The sequence below is a fragment of the Struthio camelus genome, chromosome 1 (genome assembly GCF_040807025.1).
Source record: "Struthio camelus isolate bStrCam1 chromosome 1, bStrCam1.hap1, whole genome shotgun sequence".
In the NCBI taxonomy this organism is placed as follows: Eukaryota; Metazoa; Chordata; class Aves; order Struthioniformes; family Struthionidae; genus Struthio; species Struthio camelus.
The window spans coordinates 120646715-120668383 of NC_090942.1; the positions used below are offsets into that span (position 1 = coordinate 120646715).

The 21669-nt window shown below is 37.1% G+C and overlaps 1 protein-coding gene across 1 annotated transcript in view; it reads left to right on the plus strand.

The window, feature by feature from the left end:
• The window catches only part of ITSN1 (intersectin 1), a 140669-nt gene that overhangs the window by 94611 nt on the left and 24389 nt on the right, over positions 1-21669 (plus strand). Inside the window, exons 24-29 of the mRNA XM_068913096.1 lie at positions 433-638; positions 1717-1799; positions 4006-4172; positions 10524-10569; positions 15398-15519; positions 18610-18736. Of these exons, the coding sequence (XP_068769197.1) occupies positions 433-638; positions 1717-1799; positions 4006-4172; positions 10524-10569; positions 15398-15519; positions 18610-18736 (751 nt within the window). The remainder of the gene's footprint in view (positions 1-432; positions 639-1716; positions 1800-4005; positions 4173-10523; positions 10570-15397; positions 15520-18609; positions 18737-21669) is intronic.

Genomic DNA, 21669 nt, shown 5'->3' on the forward strand with positions numbered 1-21669 from the left:
AGTGCTAAATACCTTAGTGTTTTGGAACAAAACAAAAATGTTGGAACGTACGATGAATAACTTGCAGTAAAGCATCATTTTCCATAAAGTTTACTTTAAGCTCTGCCAAAATGTCTTCGTCAGTGTTGGTTACATAGACATACATATATATATATAAAACTAATTGTAAAACTTTAATTAACTTGTTTTAAAAGAAAAACCCTGATAATCTGGCATTGCATTGTTTACTCATTAATGAATAAAAATGTAGCAAGTGTGTGAACACTACTTGTTTAACCTTTTAAATGAGGTATTTGGCTTTATATGTTCGAGAGGGGAGTCTGTGTATTTTGTTTCTGCATACATAGGGTAAGAATATAATTCTTAAGCAATTGTCTTTATGAAAGATGGTACGTAACTGACTTCTCTCTCTTTTTTCAAAAATTGCTTTAGGGTGAGAAAGTGGAGGGGCTTCAAGCACAGGCTTTATATCCTTGGAGAGCGAAGAAAGACAACCACCTTAATTTCAACAAAAATGATATAATCACAGTTTTGGAGCAGCAAGATATGTGGTGGTTTGGAGAGGTTCAAGGACAAAAGGGGTGGTTTCCTAAATCATATGTGAAGCTTATTTCAGGCCCCATTAGGAAGTCAACGAGGTAGTTTATTGGCTTTTTCTTTCCTTCTATACTGTAATGGTTAAATAAATAAGGAGTTGCACACTTGAATTTTAAAATTTAAAATTTACTCTGTAAAGTGATTTTGTTTATATCAATATCGTGGGCTGGGGCGGGGGGGCGGAGGTTGACTTCCAACCCTAAAAATTCAGGTTGGGAATATGAAAGCCGATCTCAGTTCTCCCTGGGCAATGCATTCCCTACAAAAGATCTCAAGCTCAATAAGCAATTCTACTGATGAATGAATTGCAGTAAAGTCTGACTTGTTCTCTTGTAGCTGTTTAAGTTTACAGAAATAAAGCTAGCTAGCAATTTCTTATTTAGATTGGTAAGGTAAGTTTAAGCATACAAACTGTCTTTATTTTTAAGGAACAGAACAATTGATTAAGGTGGTCTGTGTTATATAGATAATACAGAAAAATATTGCTAGAAGAATGAAAGTTATAGATCAAATATAAAGTAAATAATAGAGTAGAAATAAAGCGAGAGATGCAAATGCGTTACAGTTGCCTGCAGCTACACTTAAGTTGTAGTTCTGGAACATGTTTACTCAAAATTTGGAGGTGTGGAGAGTGGAGGTATTGCAGGCTGACAAATGAAGACTGTACGTATCTTAATTTCATGTGGCTTACAACTGAGAAATTAATCTTTGTGGATTTTATGAATTACAGATATGTAAGTGTTAGCCTATCTTTGCCCAAAATGAGAAGATATAGCTCAAAACTTAGCCACTTATCATTATTTTTGGAAGATGAAGCAACTGAAATCTGATTCTATGTCAGGTGAAAGCAACATTAGCATTAATAATACAAATGAGAATGTTTTTAAAATATTTTTCCAAAGGAGAAGAGGAGATGCAGCAACTTGTGTATTTAATACAGTTACCTAACTGTAACTATTACTGTGCTGTGGTACTTAAAAGCTTTAATTTGCATGTTTACCATCTCTTCTTTTAAATTTAGAGAATTGCTTATGGAGGCATATGCATTTTTTGTTGTAAAATATAATATGCATTTTCTGAAGAGATAATTTCTTAAATAACTTTTATTCTCTCCTAAAGCATGGATTCTGGTTCTTCAGATAGTCCAGCTAGTCTGAAAAGGGTAGCATCACCAGCAACAAAACCAGCTATGTCAGGTGAAGGTAAGCATTCAAACTGAGTGGCATTAATAGTAGTTTACTGTTTAATTAAATGAAATTAATTTGTTTAATACCGGAAACAATCTTGGAATCAGATCTTAATGTTTTAAGATTAAGCCGGTTTAACATCTGAAGCACAAATCTAATTTGCCTGTAGAATGGACTAAAATGATTACAGTAATAATTTGTATTTGTTTGGTATGTAGAACAAATAATTTATACATGCCATTAAAGTATCTCCTGTAGTTTATATTGTTCCATGTCTAAATATTTTTGTAAAATACCTGATCCAAAATGGTTTTTGCATAGGGCTGAATAAGCGCAAGTATATGTGTACTTCATGATGGCAAGAATTATTAATAAAACTATCTAAATTCCACCCAAAACTCATTTGCAGTGTTTCATTAAAGCTCTCTATAACTGATGGTAATTTTCTTAATTGAATATTGCAACGTTCGTGCTCAAGGCTACGCCTCATTTTTAAAGATAGAGCTTGGGGCGTGACAGATAGCTGTCAGGCTTCTGAAGGGTTTTTAAAAACTTACATTCCTCGTTGCTACTGCCCTTCAGCTGGAGGTTAATATCCCCGCATGAGCTATGTTAACAGACTGTCCGGGCACTTTTAATCCACTTCCATGCAGTGTCAGCTAGGTTAATTTAAATCACAGTCAGAGTAAATCAGTGAATCTAAACATAGTTCACACAGGAACCTTTTCATATAATCTCTACAGAACACCTTTTTTTTTTTTTTTTTAAACTACAATTCTACATATATTTTAAGTGGAAGAGTCACTTAGTTTACTGATGTATTTAATTTGCCACTGGCATGGGTACTACAGAAATTAAAAGAAGAGAATGTTAAAGATCCATTCGCCCTGGAAAATGAAATAATTAATTATTCCAAAATACAGCTAGTTTTGCTAACCATACATCTGAGAAAAAGCAAATGAAGAAATGCTAAATCTTTTTTTTGTAAAGTATGGGATATCTCAAGCCATATGTTTATATTAAAAAAGGAACATGACTTTTATAGAACAGTTCAAAGAAACTATATCTTTAAGAAATAATATAGATTTAGTGTTTTCTATTACATTTAAAGGATTTAAGAAAAATGCTATGTGTATAGCATACGTTATGATATTTAATGTGTGTGTGTATGCGTGCAAACGTATGTATGTGTGCTTCAACTGCTATTGTTAGACAAACCATATCTTAGTTAGCTTTCTTTAAGGATAATAATTGTAATTTGAATTCGTGCTGAACTTTAGCAAATGATCTAACTCTTTTGGTCAGATTTAGTGATCAAGCAAATATAACAATTGCTAGCTGCAGTGGAATACTTGAAAGCTTTTGTTACATATGCATGAAAGTCTTGCTGAAACATTGTGAACCGCTCCTGTGTCCAGAGCTAACACCAGACGCAGAGGATATAATCTTCAGAAATCTGTTTTATGCCCATAAGCATGTGTGATAATGCTCAGTTAAATAAGAACATATCAGACATATCAAACAGAGTCATCTGAAATTCTTATTTCTAATCCTTGAAATAAAAATTTTTCTTGTAGTTCTGTAATTAAATTATGCATTGCATTTCTCAACATCAGTCTACTTTTGTGCTTTCTGCACTTGAATACTAAGTAGTTGACCATGTTTTAACAGAACAGAACACATTCTAGCTTTGTCTTAACATTTCCCAGCCATCTGTTGTATAAAATACAATGAGATGTGCACCCTTGATGCAAAGCTTCAAGTAATGAAAGTATTCATTGTACATGAGAGGCAAACAGCTATGTGAGATGAAGACTATATCTACAGATGTTCAGATACTGAGCTTTTCTGTCCCCAAAACTGAAAATGCTGGTGATCGGCACAGAACGGCAACAGAAGCCGTTGGGAAATATGTTCTTTAAATAGTGATATAAAGTGGTATGAAGTGGTATAAATTTATGTACATTTTAATTATACTAGCAAACTATTGCACCAAAAAAGATTCCCCCAGAAGCAGCCTTTTGATAGATTGTATTTAGTCCTGAAGAAGATATATTTCATTTTATGCATTAAATATTGAGCTTTCTATTAATAAAGTAATTAATAAATTTGTCTTCTCTCTAGCCTGTGGATAGACTACTACATTATATTAGGTACGTTTTGCAAATGATAAAGTTTATCAAGTGTTTTCCTCTGTTCTGTATTTATTTTGCTCTTCCAGAGTATGTTGCTATGTACACTTACGAGAGCTCTGAACAAGGAGACCTGACCTTTCAGCAAGGTGATATGATTCTTGTGACAAAGAAAGACGGCGACTGGTGGACAGGAACACTGGGTGATAAATCAGGAGTTTTCCCATCTAATTACGTGAGACTCAAAGATTCTGAGGTAGAGACATTGAAACATTATAATATGGAGCTGGGGGATATGTATCTTATTTGATATCAGAGTGATGGTTTTGAGTCATTGGATCATAAAGGAAAAAAACATATTTTACAATGTTATTGAATGTGAGGTTGGGGAGGGAAAATGCTAATGGTTGCAGTTTATAGAATAAATTCTTAAATAACTTTGTGGAGCGTGTGTTAAAATGAATCCTGCGTATCTTAATAATTGACAGTTTTGTAGAGATGTATCAAAATAGCTATGGCTTCTTTGTTTTCCTAATAAGTTTTTAATGACTGAGTCGTATCTTAACTGCCATTCTCTTTAGAAAAAATATAAAGGAAAATATTTAAGTCTGATAGCAACTTTTTTCTATTGCAGTTTTCTTGCAATCCAGGGAAGCAAATTTGGCAAAAAAAATCTTAGCTAACTACTATATTTAGTTGAAAGTTATTGATTAAATTATACTAGTTCTGTCTCATCTGCCCTACCAATGCTATCCTGGAATGATCTAGTAGAACATGGCCATATTAAAAGTGTTTTCTCTCTTTTTAGGCATTCTTAGGAAAGATGTTTTCTCACTTATATAACCTTATCTATTTGAGAGGATATCTATTTCTCACCTCTCAGTAGGAATAAGCTTTGAGTCATAGCTGAGTATATTACTAATTTCTTGGTGAGAAAGACTTCTTGTTTGTGTCTGTAAACATAATATATTTAAAAAGAATAAATTTAGACTCCTAAATTCTCAATTGAATTTTTAGAAATCTAGAGGGGTAAGGCTTTTTTTCCCATAAGTCTTGACTTGTGCGTTTACGAGACACAACTCTGTGAGACTGTGTCTGCAATATAGAGCTCAAGAGAAGTCACTCCTTAAAGTTATTTCTGTGGGTGGAAAAAATGAAGAATGAAAACATCAGTGAAACGTATAGCTGTAGAAAGGCTTTATATAATAAATTTCTAGATGAAAGGGAAATTTCAATAACAGCCTCTGAGATAAGATTCAAAAAAAATTTGTAGTGAATGGTATTTAATATTGCAGTTCTTTGGGAAAACCATGCTGTGATACTGCTTTCAGCAACGCTTTAGAAAACTTTCTCATCTATATTTTGCATCGTGTAACTATTTTCTTACGCTGCTAGTTTGAAAACTAATTAGTCTCATAAGGGATAAGTCCAGTCCCAGATTTTGGTTAGTTATTCACATACGTTATGTGGTACACTTCTACATGCACAATTAAGACTGCAGTTTCATGATCATATAAGCCATTGTAAGCTAGCACAGGTATGGTCCCACCTGCCATCGTCCCTTTTGCCACCACTGTCTTTAATTTGACCCAGTAAAAAGCCAGTTCAGGACACTAAGCAGGGCAGAAAACTAATCTAGCAAAAAATATATATACTTCTAAGGTAGTACCCTGCATCAGCTCACCAAGAGTTAGAAAAATGTCAGTGCCAGTATCAGTGGGGGAGGAGGACAGAGAGCAAGAGGCAAGATTGCCACAGCATCGGCTCAGATTAGATTGAGCTGTTTTTGAACTGCGCTCCTGGCTGGTGTTTGTGTTAAGTAGTTCACTTTGGTTTAAAAGCGAAGCATCATGCCTTCTGTTTAGTATGCAGTCTTGTGTAGGCCTGTGCTCGTTCCTACCCCTTCAGCTGCATCAAATCTAGTGACTCTGGAGCTGCAGATGAAGTTGGATCAGGTCCCAGACTGGACCGGGAGTACCTCACTAGTTCAGTCAGTGGAAGCATCCTAGTTGTAGCAGTGAAGCCCATCACAGCAGGCTAGTGTATCCTTTTGGCAAGTAGAGTAAGTTAGCCTATGTTCAAATTCTTCCACGCTAGCAAGTTGTGGTGTCCCTTCCTTATGGGAAGGGTATGGGTTTACCCTGAAGACAGTGCTCAGTGAGAGGCCAGACATGCCTTCACACAAGAAACTGTGAACTGTTGGCCCTCAACTCTAGCAGCTTCATTCTGTGCTGAGCGGTGCAGTGTCCCTTCAGCTGTGGCAGCACAGCTGTTTGTGGGTCTGTGGAATGAGCTATATTAGGGAATTTTCTTGGTTAAAAAAATAACTCCTTTTTGCAGTTCAGGGTCTGGATTGTAGTACAGCCCTGCCAGTAATTCTTACTGTTCAGAAAGAAAAAAAATAGTGGCTTAGAAGAGTAGAAGGAAGTGTACAGATAACTCCCTAACCTGTGGAAGATAGAGTTGTCATGAAATTGCCCTAAGTTTCTTGATATTGCCTGTAAATTCATACTATAGTTGGCAGGTGAGAAGTTGCACTTTCAACCTCCTAATGCACTGTGAGGCCTCTATTTCATATATAAATAGTAATAGCTTCTAATTATCTACTTAACAGTAACTAACAAAAATATAGCTGCAGTTAAGTTTTCTTAGAACTTTTTTGAAGGAGCTGTTTTTATTTAACCACAAGATATTCTAAATAGAGTTTAATCTCAAAACCTGAGGATTTTTTTCAGGTGTGGAGAATTGTCTTTTGTGTATCTTTAAAGACTGGGCGTAACAGATTCTTATTCTGCCTGGTGAGGGAAAGGGCACACATGTTGGCAAAGCTTCTCTGTAAAGTACTCAGAAATAGACGTTTTACACAGAACATTATTTTTATTGGAGAGGTCAGTTTGATGTTTCTCTTATCCCGACTTGTGTGAGGCTGAAACAGCTAAGTGGAGTTCAGCAAAAAGTACTCTGACTACCCTTTTTGCTGGTAAAATCATATCTTCAGATAAAATCGTGGTGAGAAAGGGAGGAAAGAACACAGAGCTCATGGAGATCTTGATATCCAGGATGCTTATTTTCAAAGAATGATTCATATGCCCCACAGGAGATATTTCTAATTCCCAAGTCGATAATTGCCATTATATGTACAGGGTTTTGCTATTCAGCTTGCTTACAGAGCCAGTTTTTACAGAGGATTTCACAATAGTGGCTGGCTGTCAACTTTCTGATGTGCTGCTGTGCTTGGACAGCTGGGTTATCATGGAAAATCTTACTAAAAAAGTAAAACAATTTGATGTGTTCTACGCTTTGACTTGACTAGGCCTGAAGGTAGAAGATGGTGAGGCTGATCTTTAAACAGCACAGACAGAGCTCGTAGGAGTCGTTTTAAGCCTCAAAATATGAATGGTTTATACACTAGAAGAAAAATTTTTGAATCTGCTCCTCTCTATTTAGTCCCAGTCTATCCATTTGCCTTGAGTTGCTAAATTGCACAATATCCTGTCCCTTAAAGTTTGAACAACAAAAGTGAAGTCCTTATGTTCTTCAGGTAAGCAGTGATACTGGTTCATGTTGCATTAAATTGAGAGAGGTGGATACAGATCTGTAATGGGCTTTCTATTCTCTCTTGCCTTTCTCTGAGACTGGTGATAATTGCTTTTGCATTAGAGCATCGAGGTCATATAGAGGATTTAGAAACAGAAAAGATTAGACACCTCAAGTTATGAAACTTTGCATAAATATTCTGAAAATAGTGACAGTCTGAGAGTATTTCATCTCCTGGGTTCTACGGCTCTCACTATACAGCACAACTGGCAATTCTACAGCTATGTCTTATTAAATTAGGCAAGCAAGTTCTGCTCTACTGTTTCGAAAGACTTTATCATCTGTTGCAAAATACCCCTGAATGCAGTTAGTGTCCCAGGTGTACACGAGGGAACTGCAATGTGGTATGTCCTCTCCACTGTGTTTCTATCAACAAAAAGAATATGAAATATTCTTCCTTCTAGAAGAGTGGGTCAGAAGTTTGGGTCCGTTTTAGGTGCATCATTTATTAACTTAGTTTCTTACTGAAGTACTTTAAGACTTTTCTGTATATTTTTTCTGCTTTCGTTTCTGCCAAAGATTCAGAGAATCCTCAAGCAGAATTAATTAAGACTCAGCCTGGTCAAGGTGATTTTGAAACTTCTCCCTTAAAATGTTCTCTTTACGTTTACCAGTAAACTGCAAAGATACAACATCACAGCCAAGACCTGCTTTCTCTGTCCATATATGCTAATCCAGTAACATGGATGTTAGCTAAATGATGTTTTGAAAGAGCTTGTTCTTTGGAGGCCCAAACAGGTTTCCTTTATGTGGAGGAAAAAAGTCTCTTCCAGAAACATTTTGCAAAATAGAGTAGGTTAATGATTTTGGCATAACAGTTCCAGTTGTCACCTTTGGTTCCAGACCTTGTAATCCCCCTGCTTGGAACTGTTGAGGAGCTCCCAGTAATTTTGTCTGGACCATCTCCTACTCCCCAGACCTAACCTTAGTTTTTTTATCTCATCTCTGCATGGTACTTTCCTGTTCCACTATTTTATTGGTGTAAGTCCCCGTGGCTGTAGAGGAAGGTGGAGGGACAAGAGAAAGAAGGGAGTCTAGGGAAGAAAGGAACATTTGCTGGTGTTGTAGAAAGTAGCAATAATCAGTCTTTTACGACGACGAGAAAAGCACTGAGACTATGCTATGCAAGTGCCATTTAAATTAAAATCAAAGTATCCACTTTCCAGAATCCTTCACAAAACTTAATTTGCAAAAAATCAAGGAGAAACAGTGTATACTAGATGTGCATATGGTGCTTTTTGTGCCAAATAATAAAAAAAAAGTCTTCCCCTTTCCCACTCTCTCTTCCCAATACCAGTTGCAAGTCATGGGAGAGGCAATCCCAACTCTACTGTCTCCTATATTAGGTGTGATTGAGTTGACTAATACAGCCTTGTGACGGGCTATAGTTGAACCTGAAAGGTCAGGATTCTTTAATAGCTTTACTGAAAAATGTACAAAACATGGATGTCAATAAAGCAGCCACTTAATCTTGACGACAGAAATTTTCCTAATAAACTGTTATATAGATATCCAAAGCTTTAAATGATACTTTTACAACGGCACTGTTTTCTCAGTTATTTAACTGATTTTTTTTAGTTATTACTTATACTAGTTTCTTTGTCAGAATCCCCAACTTTTAAGAACATCAGATAATTTAATCTGGAGAGTTTTGAGGTTGAAACTGTTCTTTGCCATAAAGGAGTTAGGGTTCCGAAAGCCCTCAGCATGTTTGATATAGTCTCCAAAGTAGTGTGGAGGATCCAAAAGGAGAACTTGAGGGGTGGCTGTTGAAACCCTTGCTTGAAGGCAAGAGGATGTTTATGGCTACTTAACATTACTGAACAAAGTGCAGTTTAGATTGGTTATTTTGCCACTACTCATATCAGACCCTTTTATTGCAGAAGATAAGGCTGGCAATGTAATGGGAACAAGCTGAGGTAATTAATCAAGGGGGAGATCTGTCCCAGACTGGCTGTTGACCAAAAAGGTTGGCAAGATAACAGAGTAATGAAGGGGAGGGCAAGGTGTAATCTAGACCACACAGCATTTTGAATACTCTGATTGCTTGCACATCGGTAGAAATGTGTGTGCGTTAAAAAAAAACACACAAAACAAAACAAAAAAAAAGTTCTTTCCAAATAATCAGTGACCTCACGGGAAGTTTTTTTTTTCCCAGCAACAGGAGTTCTGTTGAGTGAATTATGAAAGCTTTTCACACTGACCTCCTAATTTAGTATGGCTGTTTTCCTATATGTAACTGAATTTTAATAAATCCACTGCTTGTTGAATTTCTTGTGGCTGCTCAGAAAGGCTTTTCTTATCGTAGATGATGCTATTGATCTCTTGTCTCAGCCCATCTAGGTTCAGAGGAAATTGCTACCTTTGTCAAGATAGGCAGGACCTAGCCATTCAGTGCCCTGTGTGCTCAGCTGGGTACAAAAATGGTGGTAGGATTTTTGGTCCTAGTGACAGGTACCACCTACAAAGCTCAGACAACTCATCTTAAAGATGTAAAGAAGGATTTCCACCTAGACTGTGCTAACTTACCATATAAGAAATTTTAGAACCGTAATAAGGTTAATTAACCATAATTATTGAAATAATTATCTCTAGTTAATTTTTTGGACATACTTGCAATCCAGCTATTCTGTAGAGTGGAAAACTGCTACTGTTGTTTTGACTCAACTTGGAATGCATGTTCTGTAGATAGGCAGATTTAAATGCGATGCAATTTGTAGTTATGTTGGTATTTGCAGTCCATGAAGGAGAGGAAGGAGCGATCCAGAAAGATGTCTGCACCTTTGTATAGTTAAGATCATCCACTTCCGTGCACAGCTTGTTACTTATTCCTGTATATTAATTGCCATCTCAAAAATTAAGAATTCCTGCCAGGGTAGCATCTGCCTGAAAGAGCTGTTTACTCAGATCCTTGTTTAGTGTGTTTAAGTGAAGCATAGCAAAATTGTTTTCATATACTGGAGAAATAAATGTATGAGTGCAAAATTTATGTCTTACTTTCTATTGCAAGGCCCCTGGAGCAGCTGGAAAAACGGGAAGCTTAGGGAAGAAACCTGGTGAGTCATACATTGTGACAGCACCTTATATCTGTTCTTAAGTACTATTTATTTCTAATCAGTTGGAAATTTCAATGGGAATAAAATCTTTTCCATTAAAATGTATTATGTTTACTCTTAGTCTTTTTGTAGGTATTATCAAATATGTTTCTATCCTTTAATAATGTGCACTAATTAAAACTTTGTTATCTATATTAAAATAATGTGTAGTCTGCAAGTCACTATAGTATCTAAGTAGCAAGTAGCTAGAGAGTAAATATCTGCTTGCTCAAAAAGGAGTGTGAACTTGGTGATAGGTCACTGGACAGAAGAACACAAGGCTACAAAACGCCGAGGTTTACCAGTGTCTCTGAAAATGGAATTGCATATTCCACATTGTGGTTTTGCAGCATTTTGCCCAGAACGCTATGCGATCTGCTGTTTATTGGGCTGGGTCCTGATGGAGATGCTGTGAGCTCTTGTGCCTGCCTGCTTCCTGTTCTCAAGAGCTCTTACCTTGCATCTGTGCCGTGTAGCTTATTGCCTGTCAAACCTGGTCATTTTGCAGATGATCTTGTGGCTGTTTATTTTTTTGGCTAGAAAGAAGTTCCCTGTTTGTGTGGTTTTTTTTTTTTTAGTTGGGTTGATTTGCTTTTGTTTTTTGGAGTGGGGGTGGGGGGTGGAGGGGCAGGCTGGGTGATACTGGTGGGGAGGGAGGCTGTCCTTCCACACAGTTGTTTTATTTCCAAAGACCATTCAGAAAGTGCAGTCTTTGCTCTTGGCAAGCATTTGTAAACCTTTCAGAAAATAATTAGCTCCTCTTTCCCCTCAGTGCACTTACATGCTTTAGTACTACTGTTTTGCAGCATGTTGAACCAAACTAAATTGGGGATAGTTCAAGCTGCTCTCCTGTTCCTTCCTCTGAGGCTTGTGCAGTTGTGGTGAGGTGGTTCAAGGAGCTAATCTACCAAAGCTTGCCTTATTCTCCGTGTACACAGGCAGAGATGCGCACACGCATGCACACACACGCGTTCTGTTTTGTGGGGAGGAGGTTGCACCTTGGCTGCCTGAGCTGGCTCACCACTGCTGTGCCAGTGTGCAAGAGAGAACGGGGGGCAGACTAGATTGCGGCAACCCCAACTTTATTTGGCTTACCTTGCCCTGACAAATGAGCAAAGGGCTGCTTCTGTCCAATCTGATTTATCCTTCTTTGGAAAGAAGGGCTTGGAAGTAAACGACTCCTGCTTTTTTAAACTCTGCTTTGAAGGATCAAAATTGGTTGTGTTAATAGGTGCAAAGCTTGAGAGAGGCAGAAAAGAATAGAGTTCTGGAAAATCTCTAGAAATGATAAGCTAGTAGATATAGTTAAAAGATGCTGAGAGATCTGGCTGTGTTTTCATGTGTGGGAGAACGGAGCATGGCAAGACTTCAGTCTAGAGTTCAAGCCCTACAGTCACTAAGCTCCTGGATTGGAGCTTTCAGTAAGCAGAGACAAAAGCTCTGCGTGCTGACAAAAGCTGTGCTCAGACTTTTTTGGACTTGGAGAACAGTCCTGCTTGCTTTTTAGCAAAGAGATTCATGGGTGTCTTTGCTATAAATAAGTTGCAAATACTCAACCAATAGAAGTGAAATTCTAATAAACGAGGTGAAATATTCCAGTTTGTTCCAGGAGCAGCAGGAAGAGTGGGTGTTTTTAACAGTGTGCGTTGAAGGGCAAGGGAAAAGCAACAGCTATCTTTTGAACCTGAAAAAGCGATATGAGGCCAGTTCTAGCTGAGGGAAGGCCTTTATTTCTCAATGTGACCTGTTTCGGTAGAGGCCACATTCTTTTGTTCTGGATTGTAATTGAACTGGATTTCTCCTCAGTAATTCCGTATCTAAATAAATCAAAATTTAAAAACGCTTACGGGAAGGAAAGCTATTTCAGTTTGTTTGGTTTTTTTAAACCTTTTTGCTGAGAGTTTTCTCAAACTTCCTGTTTCTCTGGGGCACACAAGAGCTCAGTGTTAAACTGATAATTCATACTGTAACTTATTTAGCGCACAGCCCGCAGTAGAAATTCTTCATGCTGGTCGGTGAAAGAGGCTGTCTGGTACTTGGGGCCTTGTAGAACACCGTCTTATAGGAAAGAATGAGAAATTTCTTGTTCTGAGAGAGAGGAAAAGTATAAGATTTTTGGTCTCTCAACAGGATTGCATAGTTTGATATAATTTAATATTATAATTATCACGGTAGTGAGAGAGGTTTTGGCCTAATATAAAATTCATTTCAGTGAAGTGCCACATCTAGTTTCTTTGCTTGCATTCTTGCCTCCTGAACGGCTCTAAGGAGGAAGAAATGCCTACAACTACAGGAAGCTTGCAGACTTTCTAGCAATATAGCCGTGTTTCTTGCCAAATAACGTGTTTTCCTTGCCATTATACAGGGCAGACTGTGCTGCTGGCTTTTCTCTCTGTAAACCTTTCTGATTTGCTGTCGTCGTGTGCTGTATTTTACTAAGTTAATATTCTTTCTTCAGTCCTCTGCGTTCACACTTTACCTGCGCTATACAAGTCTCAGATCCCGATTTAAAACATCTTTCTAACTCTCAGCCGCTAGCCTTTCCATCGCTCATTTGATTCTCTCCTTTCTTGCCCCTTGTGCCTACGGCTGTGTGCCTCTTCCCCGCTCACAAAGGAGATTCTTCGGTAGTTAATTCTGCATCTGTGATTTACTGCAGCCACCTCAGATTGCTCATCTGCCTGCCTCTTCACCCACCTTATGCTTTTTGTTTACATACTTCTCTGCCGACCATTTCTAATTTTCTGTAATCAGTCTTTCCTTCTACTTTTTAAGTAAACCATCTGATCATTTTCCTTGCTGTCTTCAACGCATCTGGTTCTGTATTTCCTGGAAGAAAACCTCTCTCTGTTTCAAATGAGTCGCCTTTGTGGTTTGCTTTGCCTACAACTGCTTTTTCAACGATTGCTCCCTTCCTATGTGGTACCAGCAGGCTCCCCTCTCCTTTCCCAGCCTGTGGGTGTTATGTTGTTACCAAGAGCCTTTGCTGTTTCTCTTGGCTGCAGTTTGATGCTTGAGGCTGACGTTTGATGCTTGTTGACAGAGAGGGCTAATAGGATGGTGCCCAGCACCGTGTTACTTTTTTTAGTGTGACTGCCCCGAGAAAGCTGGAGACTGCTTCTGCGTGTTTGCTCTCTTCAGCTTCAGTTCCTTTTGCTGTCTCAGCAGTGTTGACTACTAGCTCACCTCACATTCACAGTTGCGTTGCTTTCTGCTTGCTGCAGGTGTGACCTTTTTCTGCTTTGTCTTCCAGTGCCAGTTTGGTGAAGAGTTGGTTAGGATAGCCAAGACTAAAATTATGTGCAAGCAGTGATCATAAATGAAAATCATTGATACACAGATGTTTTTAATCAAGATTTTCAAATAAAAGGTAAAATCTCAGGCAGTGTATTGAGCTGAGAGAATTGCTGAAGTTTTAAGTTAAGCTAGCTGACTTTGCACTAAAACAGTTGAGGCGTGTTTCTGTGATCTGTAGTACTTGCTCTGCTATGGGTTTACTGTAGGATAATCTTAGACTACAACCGTAACCAGCCAGACCCAATGCCCACATCAGCTATTTTAAAGTTCCCAGTTTCGTTTGAGGCTTGACCAAGTAAAAACCTCCTTTGTCTTAACCACAGGGCCAGGATTTACTATTCAAGGAAAGGTTTTTCTTAAAAAAAAAAACAAAAAAAACAAAAAAAGAGGAATTCCCATTCCTTCCCCCCAATCATTCTGTTAAGGAGAATACTTGAGTGATGAATGACTGTGTATTGTGATCCTAAAGTGGAGCTTTCAGCAGTAACAACGCTTCTTTTGTGCTTCTTTGGACCTCTCCAGACACTTTACAACTCAATGAAGGCTAAAAAAAAATTCCACACGTAGATTCCTCTTAACTCTTTTGACTAATAAGAGACTACTCCAATCTTTTGTTTACCAAAGGTCCCCAATAATAGTAATATTAAACATATACTCCATCACTCTAAACGTGGTTTGATGACATGCTAAATCTGGCTTAGAAGCTCTCAATAGGACATCAAAAAAGCCTATTCAGAGGCTTATAAGCCTCTGTTGATTCAAACTTGTTCAAAAATGGGTTACTCCTACCGGGCTTGGTTGTGGTTATCATCTGTCTTTCCACGACCACTGTAAAATGGTGTAAACTGCATTGTCTGCTTTGGCTAATTTGACTGACAGGTAATTGTGAGCCCGCAGTTAGTCGGGGTCAGATTCATGCTGGTAGGTGATCAAATAAGGCACCAGTTTTTAATAAATGTTCATGGAATTGAGATTTTTAAATGAATCCTGCTGGTGACATTTCTAAAACATTCATTTCTTGTCTTATGTGGTGAGAAATTTGCTGCATGCCTTCATTAGTTTGTACTTTTACTACTGCAACTTCTCCATTATACTGTCATCAGGAAGTATCTCCTTTTTCTAATGAGCTTAGTCCAAACTGATGGTACAAAAAAATATTTATTAGAGAACACTATTATGATATTTTGTTTTAAGAGCCATATAGCTCTAATGATGGGCATTATTCTTCTGTATTTCAAATCTTCACTTACATATACCCATAGAGCTGCTGCACTGCTATGTTGTTTTATTCATGTGTTGCTGTGAACTTTTTAAGGAGGGACTCCTGATCTATTATATAATTACCATTTGTTCTCATGGCACTACATAAATATGAAACAATTTTGTGGAAAGAAATGCAAAATGGATTGACTGTGCAACTGATAATGGCAGAGTAAACGTTGTATAGAATGTGTTCCGTTTTTTCCGGGTTAACACTTGTTTTCTTTAACAGAAATTGCCCAAGTTATTGCCTCTTACACAGCAACGGGTCCAGAACAGCTTACCCTTGCTCCTGGGCAGTTGATTCTTATCAGAAAGAAGAATCCAGGCGGCTGGTGGGAAGGAGAGCTCCAAGTTAGTTACTGTTTTTTTTAAATAAAATTCTATGTAAAAAAACTTGTATTTTTTTTAGCATTCAAAATGATGATTCCATCAGTGCCAAATAATTCTGAAAAAAATTGTTCTGCAACTAAGCTATCATAAATAAATCTCCCTTACAAAAATCTACATACACTCTAATTCTTTGAAATTGAGGCAGTTTTGAAGGACAGCAAGAGAAAGCCATTTTAGTTCATTGCAAGTCAAGGATACCCACCTCACAAATCAGACCCAGCCTCCAATCCATTTCCTTGTACGTTTTCCTACAGGCCCTTCAGACATAAGAAGGTGGTGGATTTTAGGCCTTAACTGTTTTGGCTACTCGTCCATCCTCCTAGTCTTGTGTCCGGAAGTGTTTGTCATGCAAGCAAAAAAGCAGTCGTCATGTCAGGTGGTGAGGCAAAGGCAGCCATGCAACAGGAGCACGTGGGGCTGTGGGGTTAGGTGACAGGATCTACCTGCGTGTCCTGTCCCAATACTAGATATGCATTCCTCACATGGGCCGTGCGTGTGTTCGTGTCATATGATGCATGTATATCTTTGAAAGTGGGAGAGATACTAGAATATGTGATCTTTGAAGACCTTCGTAAGACGCTTTCTGCATTGCTTCAACCAAAAGCTTGGCTGTCTGTTTTACTGGAAAATTTGGAAGTACTAGACAGCACTGGTTTTTGAGATGGCTGCCACTTTTTCAAGTTGCTTAATGGATGTGACAGTACAGATTATCATTCTGATGGGCCCATCTCAGCAAGGGCTTGGGTTAATGCAGCAAAGTAAAAAGAATGGTGTCTGTTGCAAGCAGATGGTTGTATTAAAGTTGTAATAGAAGATAATAGTTAAATAGTTAAAATATTTTAACTATTTTTTTTTTGAGCCTTGCTTTGTACCACGGAAAGAAAGTTGTTGACTTTTTTTTCTTTTAATGAGGGATATTATATAAAAGAGTGTAATCAATTTATTTTTGTAATGTGGATGTTTGAACTAGTTCAAATTTAAATACTTTTTCAACGTCAGTACCTGCCCTTTCTTCCTTCCTTGGTGACCTTTTTTTATTTCTTCTGTGGAGAAACTGTCTTCCAGGATTGCTTTGGTCTTCAGTCTCAGTAACCTCTATGTTTTTGTTGATTTGTAACTTGAAAGAGTCTCACATTAAAATTTATTTTCAGACATAAAATAAGCTTCACTGGGCAAGAGTTTTCAAAATTACCACTTAGCTGCCAACGAGCAGGGTGATTAAAAAAAAAAAAAGGCGTAACTTTTTATTGTGTAAATAGTCATCTGTACCTTTGGATACCATGTTGTCTCAAGTGTTGTTTGACAAATTTTTTTTCACTAATAGACCCCTTCCTATTCTCTTTACTCTGCTATTGTACCAGTTTAATGCAAATTCTTGACTCCTTTGTTATGGGAGTACAAAGGTTTATGCAGAACTATGGTGAAATGGATAGAGGAATTGATTTAAAAAAATAGCAGAAAGGGAAAAAGAGCAGTTGTGAAATGACAACTGGATTTGGAGAAGGTTATTAATAATAACTTCTGTGCTTTATACGTTTAATTTCAAATTAGCAGATACTTTAAAAGTATCGGTACAGTTATAGTTTTGACCTTAGGTAAGTTTTGTTCATACTTTTCTCAGGGATCATAGTAAAGTTAATACAAAATGAGGTAAATGGGTTAGGTATTACATTGCTGGGTTTAGTGCAGTCTTCCAGAATAACTTAAAATAAACAATCTAGACACTTTATCTCATTTTTTTTTCAATAAAGAAAAAAAGACAGAAGGAAGTAGTTAAAGAATAGTACTGTTAGATGACTTTGTTCTCTAAAATTAACATCTGTTTTGTTTATAAAGGCAAAATTCTACATGCTCAAAATTTTAACTAGATTCCAACTGCCAAAAAGAATAAATAGGTAAAATAAATCTAGATATAGATAAAAATAAAAATAGATATGGAATCAGTGTAGACACTGAGATTTGCTCAAAAGTTTTAGAATAAGCTTTCTTACATTCAAAATTTTTTCTTTGGATTTTATTTGGAATGAAAAACAGAAATGACAAAATAACAGGACGCGGTTTCTGTGAAGCTCCTATCCTGCTTTGGTAACGCAGGCTTTGTCACGCTGGATCGAGGCTGCAGTCCGACTGTCCCAGTGTCCTGTCTCCGCCGGTGACTAGTTGCCTCTGCATTAGAAACGTAGAGCCCTGCTGTAGGTCAGGTGTATGATGATCTGCTTCTCCCTTAGCAGGTGCCCTTGGACCGCGTTCTCATATCGGTGTTCTCTGATTAGATGGATATGAGCACATCTAGTGTACCTTCTAAAATGTTAGTGTTTTTTTAATTAGGATAGTTTGGATAGTCTCTATCCATATATGTTTATAGTTGCTGAAGCTTAATTTTTGTTTGGTTGCAATATGGCTTTAGGATTTCTTATTTGAATCCAAACTTTACCTGTTTTTTCCTGCCTTCTTTGTTGTTGTTTTTGTTTTTTAGCATTTAGTTAATGCAACATATGTTTGTAATCTTATGTCTATTGTTTGGGCAGGAGACACTAATACAGATTCTTATTACAAAGTTTAGGTACTGTTTCTTTAAAAAAAAATGTATTGTGATTCTTTATCTTTCTGTACTTAAACTATCACAATTCAGCTATTGATTAAATGCAGTTCTTTGCATAATGAAATAGCATTTCAGCGCTGCTGCTCATTACCACAACAGCTAGCCTGATATTCTAGAATTTTGGTAAAAGTAAAATGAAATAAGGATAAATCTTTTGGAAGGAACAGGTTTGTAGTATTAATTATAAAGAACACAATGTAGAAAAACTGGTAAGTGAGAAATCACTTAGGTTAGTAGTAAAGAATGGTTTAGATTTCACCCAAGCTTCATGTAGTGGGAAGTATCATAATATTAAACTGTCACCACAAGAATAGCTGACTGTTTCCTTACAAAATGATTTTTTTTCATACTCTAAAGTAGTCAATGTGACTGCAAATGTTGGCTGAATTGGCTTGCCTAATGATGTGTTGATATACTTAATCCTCTTAAAAGAACTGTTTTCTTACTAGGCACGAGGGAAAAAACGGCAGATAGGATGGTTCCCCGCTAATTATGTAAAACTTTTGAGCCCTGGTACCAGTAAAACTACACCAACCGAGCTACCTAAATCAACAGCATTACCTTCATTACCTTCAGGTAAGCAATGCGGTAGCATTAACAAAATTGCTTTTTGTAATGTATGTCATTTGAAATAGGACTTTTAAAAATAACTATGGGTATTGGAGTATGTCACATTAGCCACTTTGGTAAAACTCTTTGTTTAAAAAAATGTTTCCTTACCGATAAGTATACAATTAATTTGTATATTTATTGTGGTGGTCCTTCAGGTGTGATCTGCTGAGTGATAAAAAAGCCATGTGTCATCCTCATCAGTCCTATTTATTTGACTATTTGCCCGTGAGAGAATTTTTAAAGCTTCATGGTGATCCATGGCTTAGCAGTTGAGGCATTTGGAACATTTTTTTTTTTCTAATGTTAAGTGTGAGGAAACCACTCAAATGATGATATAGCTTTTTGTCCTACATAACTGCTTATTTTAGGGTTTATGAGAGGATACAAAAGTGATAGAGCATTGTGCTTTTTGAAAGCTATCCGTTACAGCTCCACTGCAGGCAACATCCAATAGTCCTGCCAGTCTACTGCAAGATGTAAAGCCAGGCTGAAGACTGAGGACAAAAAATTCTTTCCATGTGACTGCTTTTGTCTTCAATCTTTTGGGGCTTGTGAGTTGGTGCGGTACTACGTAAAGAGGACTCTTGTCAATTGAAAATGTATGTAACAGATGTATTCTCTTTCATAAGCCACCAAAAAGACTTGAAGTGATTGTCTCTCTTCTGCATTAATTGGATTTGGATTTAGTTGGGGAGGGATTAAAAAGCTTACTGCTTTCCCTGGCCATTTTTTGGCTCTATCAGAAACATTCATTTCAATTAAATAAATAATGCTGTATGAAAAATGATGGTGAAAATAGTTTTCTCCTTTAAATGTGTATGAAAGATAGTCATACAGTTTATGAAACTAGAATAAAATACTGAGTTATTCATTTCATAAGTTATTGTTATTTAAAAAAAAATACTCTATCAGAGAAGCCAAATATTATAAATGGTGCCAATTGGCTCCTTTAGTGATAGTCTGAAAGATGCAGAAAGTCAAGCCTCTATAAAGACTCATGAGTTTGGGTCCTGCAGTTAAGATGGTAGCTGAGCATTCAGACACATTTTTACAAGGCAGCGTGAAGAAATTTCTTTTTGTTTATTTCAGATCTGACAGTCTGGGACTTTTCATATATGCTAATAAAACTTTTACAAAATAAACTTTCTAGCACTTTCTTCATTGCCAGCAGATCACTGAAATTGTAATGGCATTCATTCTTGCCAAATTCAACTTTATGTTGTAGAACTTATGTTTTGGCGAGTGAAAAGAAGCAATAGGACTATCCTGTCTTTCTGTTATGATAGGTGGCCTCATTTATTATGTAATTAATGTAGGAGGTTGACTTTTGAGAGGCGTCTTCATGGAGCAAGGGAGCTGGGAGGCTTGCTGTGTGAACAAAGCATGACAACCCTAAAGAAAACCATCCATAAGGGTAGAACAGTGCCTGAGGTAGTGTATCGCAAAGGAGCAGAGGGTGGGCCCTCATTTGCACTGTCTGGGTTTTGAAGGTAGGGTTCTGATCTGTCAGAAACTAGTATCATCAAAACTGCCATTTCTTTTGTCATTTTGTTTGATTTGCTTTCTGTATGTCATATTGTAACGCAAGCTGCATGACTTTAAACAACCTCTTTTTAATATGTTGCGTGGATGCTTTTGTTCTGCTATACTTTGAGGTTTTCTTAATTTTCTAATTTGCTGTTCTTCTAATATCTATTGACTTCTAAACCTGCAAAATGAACGTGGCCTTCCTGGTTTTGAACTACCTATCATTGCTGCTTGTAGATAGCCAGAGGTCAGGAAGTCATTATATACGAATACTGGGGAATATGTCTCCAAGCATTCTACTTGTTTAAAGAATGAAAACGTTCATTCCTTACATTTTTACTTGTACTTTACTTGCACATTCATTGCTTCTACTGATCATGAGTTTTGCATGAGAACCTGGCTTCTCTCTGCCACTGTAGCAGGTCTAGTATTAATCAATAGACAATCTGTCTAAAAAGGAAATGGCTAAAAAACTGCTGAAGGGCAGAGAAGATACACTATAGCCTGCTTCTGTAGTTAGCAGTGGCTTTAGGAGCTGGTACTGTTAGGAGTTTAAAATGCGTGAAAAACTTTCTTGCTGGGGCTACTCTGAGATCTTCCTGTGTTGCACTAAGGTATGTTCTAAGCTTTGTGACCAAGCTTAAATAAGATTAAGATAAGATCGTTCCTTCAAACTCTATTGAGGAGGGCCATCTCTTCAAGAATTCTCCTAAATTACCTCTCCATGTTTAAGGTGATTTGGTGAATCCTGTTGGACTGTTTAGCTATTCTGATACTACTACTGGACAACACCAAATTTCACAAAGCTCTTTGAAGTAGAGGAGAATGATGTAAATGAAAATTTTGTGAGAGTTTACAAATCTGTTAATACACATACTATATTCAAGTATAGCCTAGCTTTAACTTTTTATCGTTCTTTATATTAATAATATCCTGTAAACCTGCTACAAGAATGCTGTAAAACAGATTCACAGATCCTTTAAAGTGAAATATGAACATCAGTGGAGTTCACGTATTTGATCTTGTGTTAGCACAAAATTACCTGTACACCATAATATACATTTCTTTAGAAATGCTAGTTTATCTTCAACATGCCAAGCAAATGTATGCTTTGGCTAGCTGAAGTGTTAGGTGTTGCAAGTGAGAGTGAATGATAATTGTGTGGGTTTTTTTCCCTTTTGCAAGTAACAAAGCTAAATATTTGAGATGTATACAGAAGTCCTGTTAATGCAGAGTTTGATTATGATGTCTGTGGACAAGGACAAAGCGTTAACTAAAAGTTGTTACAACAAATAATCATTTCAAAAAAACCAAATTCTGAAAAGAGAGAGGAGCTATTTGACAACTTTAAATAATCTACTGGCTGAGTA